This window comes from Cynoglossus semilaevis, chromosome 6 (assembly GCF_000523025.1).
Source record: "Cynoglossus semilaevis isolate Cse_v1.0 chromosome 6, Cse_v1.0, whole genome shotgun sequence".
Classification (NCBI taxonomy): domain Eukaryota; kingdom Metazoa; phylum Chordata; class Actinopteri; order Pleuronectiformes; family Cynoglossidae; genus Cynoglossus; species Cynoglossus semilaevis.
Window position 1 is genome coordinate 5192795 of NC_024312.1, and position 7847 is coordinate 5200641.

General features: G+C 38.0%; 1 protein-coding gene across 1 annotated transcript; it reads right to left on the reverse strand.

Annotated features, from left to right (window-relative positions):
- Positions 1 to 475: 475 nt before the first annotated feature.
- pdia3 (protein disulfide isomerase family A, member 3) lies at positions 476 to 6715 on the reverse strand. The gene is made up of 13 exons (XM_025056442.1): positions 6410 to 6715; positions 5061 to 5139; positions 4843 to 4960; positions 4624 to 4731; positions 4401 to 4527; positions 4145 to 4261; positions 2930 to 3055; positions 2629 to 2811; positions 2283 to 2391; positions 2037 to 2165; positions 1817 to 1896; positions 1146 to 1203; positions 476 to 1056 (listed from the first exon to the last, which is right to left on the reverse strand). The coding sequence occupies exons 1-13, from the start codon at positions 6541 to 6543 to the stop codon at positions 949 to 951; spliced, it is 1476 nt and encodes a 491-aa protein (XP_024912210.1). The 5' UTR covers positions 6544 to 6715; the 3' UTR covers positions 476 to 948.
- Positions 6716 to 7847: the final 1132 nt, after the last annotated feature.

The window sequence follows — 7847 nt, forward strand, 5'->3', positions numbered from 1 at the left end:
ACCGTATATTTCATCTAAATGTGGAAACTTATGTATGTTCATGTCTCAATATAAATATTTTTTAAAAGGTGGACAGGAGTCAGGACACTTCAGCATATTAAAATATTACATTTTCACACACTGAAGTATAATTAGAGTATAATAAAGGTTGACTGAAAATATCAAACATAATATGCTACATATAGCCAAAGTCAGCATAGTCAGAATTCTGAATTTGTAACAGTAACTCATTTTTAAATCACAATCTTTCATTTGCTAGATTTTGGTTAAAACACTATGGAGCAGGGAGTCTGCAAAAATATGAACCATAAAACAATATAATCTATTATTACATTTGTTGACAAGCAAACATGAGGGCAGGTGCAAATGCAAATAAAGTTTTTTATCCCCATCAGAAGCAGATGTTCAATAATTCATTATTAATTCACTATATACACATTTTCAAACACAACATTAAAGAAACCATGCAAATCAATTTGGATTTGTGGGCCTTTTTTATTCCATAATCCTTCCAAATGTACAAAAACAAAGACATGATACAAACAAAGAAAAATTGAAATCACCATTACCATTATCCCCAGTGACGACAACAACAAAATAGAGCGAGACATGACAAGACTGGTGTCAAACCAAAGTGCATCGGCCTGACGTATGATTTTCAGACCAAGGGTGGAAAAAAATTATCAAAAAAATCTCTTGTTTTCAAAAGCTGTCACCTCTTCCCTAAAAAAAAAAAAGAAAATCTGTTTTTGTTTTTAAACATCAGGCAGGCCCTGGTCACCACTTCTGCTTCCACAGTTTTTCCAGAGCAGCTGAGGACCTAAAGGGAGGGCTGTGTCTTTTGGACGTGGCTTCAGAGCATTCGGTAGTTCACTAAAAGAGTGGGATATAATTTAGTTCTTTCTCCACATGGATTCCACCAATCCCCGATTTTTTTGGAGGAAGTTTTTATAGCTCGGACTTCTTCTTCTTCTTCTTGGGCTCGTCTTGCACCACTGGGGTGTTAGAAGCCTCCCTCTTCAGGTAGGAGATGAAGTCACTCACCTCGCGACCTCCCTGAGGGCGGGAGCAGTAAGAAGAGTGTTTAGAAGTAAGCTCAGACTGGAGGAGACTTTGTTTCAATGCTTGCTGTATGACAATCTCACCTCATATCTCTTTGGATTCATTTTACGTCCAGCTGGTGAAAAGTAGATTGAACGGAAAAATAAAAATAAATAATGAATCCACCTTATAAACAAGACTTTTTTATGTAATGTTTGTAAATGAACCAAGATTCAAGGCTCATACATTCAACCAGCTGGTACCTTAAATACACAGTAATGACTTTCAGATACCGTGGAAATAAGGGCTTTGAAACATTTTCAAAAGTTGCACCATTAAAAAAATAAAATAGTATCAGTTTGCTTGTAATTATTAAAACAGCTTCACGTCACTTTGCTCATTAGCTGGGGAGCTGTCCTTCTATAAAAGTCTGTAGTATAACTACAGTATAAATCTGTAGTGCAAGTTCATCAGCAACTACTCCAGCTAAATGGTTGAAATGTCTAAGTTGCTTTTAGCAAATTTTAATTGGTGACAAAACCCTAAACGGTTGCAGACATTTAGGGACATACATATATATATGACAAGTGTTGGGCATTTCCAGCCCCAGTCCATTAAACGGTTATTTGATAGAAGTGCAACAAGTGTCAACCAAGTTTTCTGGCCAGTTCAGTTTTACCATCTTCAGTCGATCTCACAGAAAAACTTTGAAATGAACATGGTGAAAACCACACCACAGTGTTTCGACAGCCCTACATTAAATAAAATGACTTACCCGCTGACTTCATACGGCGATGGCACATCGTTGGCTGTAGCATCCATCTTGGCAATGACAATGTTGGGATCATTGACCAGCTGCAGGAAAAGAACAGAAAAACTGGTTACAGTCTCTAATTTACACTGTGCTTGAACTTACACAAATCCCACAATGTGAGACAAATAACTTATTATATCTCACTACTATAAAAATAGTTAAGGTCAAATCTCTTCCTCACCTTTTCTCCCAGCTCGTTGTATTTGGGCTCCAGACTCTTGCAGTGTCCACACCATGGGGCATAAAACTCGATCAGCACGTCTTTGCTGTCATCGTTGACGATGGAGTCAAAGTTCTCAGCAACAAGAACCTGAGGGCAAATCATTGACATCACAGGTTTGCCTACTGTTGTATAATATGCAACTGCATGAGGCATTTGGTACGGTAGTAAAACACACTTGAACCTTGTTTTTATTTTTTATCTTACCTTGACAGGTCCGTCATTGTTCTCGGGAATGGGCTCAGACTTGAGGTAGCGCTTCAGATTGCCATCAAAGTAGTCCTGCAGGAAACGCTCCAAAGCTTTTCCATCACGACTGTGGAAGAAGAGAGAAATAAATCAGAGGCTGTGGGTTGGACAAGGAGGCAGAAATGTGGTGTAAAGCACTGCGAGTGGTCACAGTTACAAACTAAAAAAAAACACTGACATTTCCTGTCACGGATGTCATTAGTTTGAATAAAGACCTGTCTCGACAGTGGCCTTCTAAGCCAAGGACCTGTGCCTTGCAGTAAGAATTATGTGTGTGTACAGTCTTTAAAGCTTGCAGACTTACGTGAATTCCTCTGTCATGGCGTATTTGTCACCCTTGGCGGTGCGAATAGCAACGACAGGCAACTCTCCTGTGGTGGCGTCGAAGCCGAACTCGGACACATCGTGACTGAAAGACATCTTGTTGGCCACAGCAAAGTTCAGCATCTTGCCCTGATCCAGGAAGCTCTTTGCCACCTTCATCACTCTGTGAAATGGAGCATATGTTTATTGTTTGCTTTTTTAAAATAAAAATAAATTAATTCAGGTATCATACGCAAAACCAACACTAATGAATTCAGACCAACTTCCGGAACAACACCGACCTGTTCCTCCAGTAGTTTGAACCTTTGGGGTTTTTATCATAGTCCACATCATAATAGGCCACCAGCAGATCTTTGCCTTTGAGCTGGTCTTTGTTGTCATCTGTCATGTGTGGGCAAATGCCACCACTGTGTTCAAGAAAAAAAAAGAGGAAGAGATTAGAGTGGTACAACAAAAAGCTACACTAAGACTTACTTAAAAACAACAAGACAAATAGTTTATATAACAAAAGCAGCACTAACTTTGCTGCACTATAACTAGTCACGTTAATCCTCACTGGAAATGGTCACTTTACTGATATACACCTTGTAAATACTGTGCCTACTCTGCTGTTACTACTATGTGTCTATCATGCTGCTGTAAAAACAGAATCTCCCCAGTGTGGAATGAATAAAGTCTTATCTTATCTCAGTTGGAGTTTCAACTGTGTGTATTTTAGATAAAACGGTTTTGATTGGTTAAAATGTGCTGTAACTGTGCCTTCTCCACCTATTGCTCCTGATCTTTCAAAATATTAAGTACATTTATTTAAATACAATAAATGCACAGATCTCATCTACACGCAGTTTAGTTTTTCAAGTCATGATTGTAGTAAGTGAAAGCGAAACAGAAAGTGCACAAGTGTGACGCATCATGTACAGTTTCATTCAAAACAATTTAGTTCTACTTGTTTTGGCCTTTCGGTCTAAAAATAAAGAAGAACACGGTAACTGTTCTCCTGTGGTTCTGGATACTAGATACAAAAGTATTGTTAACAAATGACATAAAGAGTGTAGTCTACAGCACAGGCAGCTGTGAATAAAAAAAACAGGAACAGCAGAGCAGGAAATAACAGGTCAGTGTATAATAACAGAGCTGTCAGTCCAAGTCCTAAGTCACAGCTCAGAAAGAAAACTATTTACAACAGACAAAAGTTTTAGGTTTTGACATCATAGACTCAAATACTCATCTTCCATCTTTGTCAAGTTTTACAAAAATGTAAGTATACAAACAGAGTCTGGCCTCCCAGCTGTCAACTCATCAACCAATATCCTGTTGGCCTTTGGCCATGTGTGTTTAAATATTAATTGTTGTTACACAAGATGAATGCATGCAGACAACCATTCACAATTATCTGCTGTCAATATTTAGTGCAAATGAAATGGAACCACATCTTGCCCGCCTTTTCCTGCGGACACTCGTGCAAAAGTAGCATGTCTGGAGAACGAGACACTCACATGTTATCCTTAATAAATTGCTTGATTTTGTTGCTGTTGTAAACTCCTTCTGTGTATTTGACAGAGCTGTCTTCAAACTTGTTGTTAAGGCGTGGTGGTCGGAACAAGATGATTCCCCTGTAATGGCAAAGACAAGGCCACGTCAGTTCAGGTCATCTGTCTCATACAGCGCTGATATTGTGGCCGTTCTGTCATGTGAGTGAGTTTAGTGATGTCATGACAGAAGACAGAATGCAGAGTGAACTCCTGTACTTACTCTCCATCAATGCCGTGGCTCTGGAGAAGAGCTTCAGAGTTGGTGTGGGCAAAGCGATAGTTGTCTCTCAGGGTATTTGCTGCCTTCAGGAACTCTGCCTGAGCTGTGCTGTCAGCAGAAAAGAAACCTGGAAAGATTCAAAAACACAGTGAGACACAGAAAATGTTTACATTAACATCTAATAGAGATTCAAGCAGGTGCAAATGTCCACATATCAACTCACCAACAACTCCTGCATCCTGGTTAGCAGTGAATTTCTCCAAGTCTTCTTCTGACTTAAGCTCCAAAGACGGTGGGCCAGCCTGCTTTTTAAGGAAGCTGACAATGCCATCTGTGAGGAAACAAAAATAGAAACATAATCAGTAAGTAAATCAGTAAAAAAAATGCAGAAAACTTGTGTACAAATGAGTTGAACACATCCATAAATTCAGGCATCACATACCTGCACTTCTTGGACCATCATAGGGACCGGATTCCTCTCCCTCTCTGAAGATCTTTAAGGTGGGGTAGCCGCTGACACCATACTTGCTGCAAGTTTTGCCATGGACTGTGCAGTCAACCTAAGAAAAAAAAGTTAAATATGAATAAGAAAATAGCACCGTGGGGCAGAACAGCAGACGTAAGTGGAAAAAACAACAAAAGAAATAAATCAAAGAGTACCTTGGCTAGAGGGACAATGCCTTTCAACCTTGTGGCTGCTGCTTCATACTCTGGAGCCAGCTTTTTACAGTGGCCACACCTAAGACACATAGAGGATATAGATCAGTCAACAGGAGCTCATGTGTCCCCTTAGGTGGTTTATCTTTTAGCCCAGAAAATATCTTGAAGGAAATACTGTAATTCTGTAGAGTAAAAACTGGAATATGATTAAAAATCAATTTAGTCAATTTAGCCACATAGAAAAGTAATGATAATTTCTCTATTTTTGGTTTTACATTTCTGCTCATTGTATATTGTTTAGACACGAGAAACAAGATGATAGAAGATGATATCAGGGATACCTTTAAATCAACTTTTTTTTAAAACAATGATATCAGGGATACCTTTAAATCAACTAACATTTTGAAAAAAAAAAGCAATACAAAACTGTAAAAAAAATAAAAAAATAACTGTTGTTCAGCTCGAAAAGTTTTCAGCTCGAAGCTTAATTTCACTGTTCTGATTAAAATGTAAGATGTAAAACAACAGAAGTTAAATAAATGTTTGGGGTGTAAAATAAATATATATTCTATTTATCTAGCTATTACAGTATTTTCATGTCTTTGCAGACGTTTGTTAATAGTGCAATTCTCCTTGTATTACTCACACGCTTCTAATCGTACCAATAGCCAAATTCGCAGGTATTCGCAATAATTGGCCTTTTAAGTTGTTTAAAATAAAACGTGGTTTAAAAGAAATTAGTAAACCGCTCGAAGAAATGTATTAAGTTCACGGTTCAAGTTTGGCACACAGAGAACACGTCATATTACTTCCTAGCCTATCACAGTTGGACACCAAAATTCCATTAACCAATCAGTGCGTTACAACGACAAAGAGAACGCCTCCAACTTCCTTGTACCCTTCAGACACGCGTAGCTTGAAGTAAAAAAAGCAAAAAATACATAAATATTGGGAAGTTGTTCAAGATCCCGACATAGTATTATGAATTATGCAAAACATTATCCTTGTCGACCAAGACTCGCTGCATTTCACCAAAAGAAAATATTTGGGCCGCGAAGCATACATATCTCGGCTGTTAGCTAACACGCTAATATGGACGACAGCTAAATTAACCACAAACATCTAGCACCTACTACCATGTCCGTATTGCTGAGTGGAGTGCCGCAGGTGATATGCATTTGCAATATGCAGAACGCTACAAATAATACTGAATCTTGTCAACACTCGTGGTGTGCAATGGTAGTAATTGCGAGTCCTTTAGCTGAAGTGCTAACCTCCTTAGTATTAGTATTTGCCGTTAATATTTGTAAATATTTCAGTTTGCTAACGGAAAATATGAAAACACTCACCAGGGAGCAAAGAATTCCACCAGAATGAGTTGGTGGGGTGAAACCCTGGTTTCAAAGTCGTCATCTGTTAAATCCAGCACATCAGACGCCCGAGTGAACCCGGCGAGGGCAGCCAAGAAGACGAGCCTCAACATCGCACACCGCGCTAGTTATAAGGTCTTATAGAGAAAAAATAATAAAAAATGGGAAACAATTCAGCCAACTAAATGTGCCCCGCAGCCTCCTTTTTTGGTGACGTTTAGCGACGTGCAAGCAGAGGCTGCCACAAACGCAGACTGGTCCTTAAAGAGAAAGAGAAAGAGAGGCAGGAGGCTGTGCAGACGTTTCAGGCAGCAGGACCGCTCCTAACCACAGTGTGGCAGACTGACATTGGTCCAACGTCTGTGTCAATCAGCACAAGTCAGCCAATGAGAGACGTGATATGTCGAACGTAATTGTCCCACTCCACAACCAGGAAAAATCAAAAGTTTTTTTTTTCTGTGGTCAAAAGAGTCGGTAAAAATGGCTAAAGATTCATGTATAATGAAACGTATAGGATTTAAACCTAGATACAAAGACTTGAAGCCATATTAACGTTTTTCCTTATGTCTCCAACCCGGCTTTTGTTCATACTTATTTACAATCCTTTATACCGTTACATTATAGTATTCGTGCTACGTAGACAAGGTAATGTTTAAGTGGTGTGTTTACTGTATAATTACACTTACCTATCTTACAAATACTTATCCTACAAAATGGTACATGCTGAAAATAACTTAAAATAGCGTTACCTAAGCATGTGTTGTATTTTTATATCAAATAAACAATCAAAAAAAGAACTGTGTACACTTTGGGAAATGTTTGGAGAAATTCTATATTTTTTCTGTCTACTATTTTCTATTAGTCAAAAACCTTTAATCCAGATCTGTGTTTTAGCACAAAACCACCAGATGTCTCTCTACACAAGCGCCTAGAATTTGACCTAAGCTTGTTAAAAAAACTCTACTTTATAGAATCGTCTACAGAGTACTTTTAAAAATAGAAGTTAAAAAAAGAGAAAAGATAAAAGCTGTTGTATTTAAGATAGTCTTCATTATTTTTTTCCTTTGATGGTAGAAGATTTTTTTTTGCATTATTAAGGTTTAAGTTGCTGCTGCATTATAGTCATTATGGTAGTTTTTAATAAAACAAAGTAATGTAATGTATTGCCTGACGAACGTTTCTCAGTTGTCTGAACAGATAACTATTAGTTTACTGTAGGAAAACATCAACGAGCGCGTGTTTTAGATAGACCAACTGCAAGCCACGCACCATGTGATTAATGATGTGGTCTTCTACATGTAAAAATTTAACCTTGTTAAAAATGTTAGATCGTTTAATAAAATTTGATTTGTATGAAGCAAAACTCTACAGCAAAGAACTTAAAAAAAATAAAAAATAGAACGTTTTATAACAGTAC

Excerpts from the sequence above, each read along its gene's own strand:
- pdia3 (XM_025056442.1), bottom strand. The coding sequence starts at position 6,543 with ATGTTGAGGCTCGTCTTCTTGGCTGCCCTCGCCGGGTTCACTCGGGCG. Across the intron at positions 4,528-4,623 it reads CCAGGATGCAGGAGTTGTTG|GTTTCTTTTCTGCTGACAGC; the intron begins GTGAGTTGATAT and ends GAATCTTTCCAG. Across the intron at positions 2,812-2,929 it reads TCAAACTACTGGAGGAACAG|AGTGATGAAGGTGGCAAAGA; the intron begins GTCGGTGTTGTT and ends TCCATTTCACAG.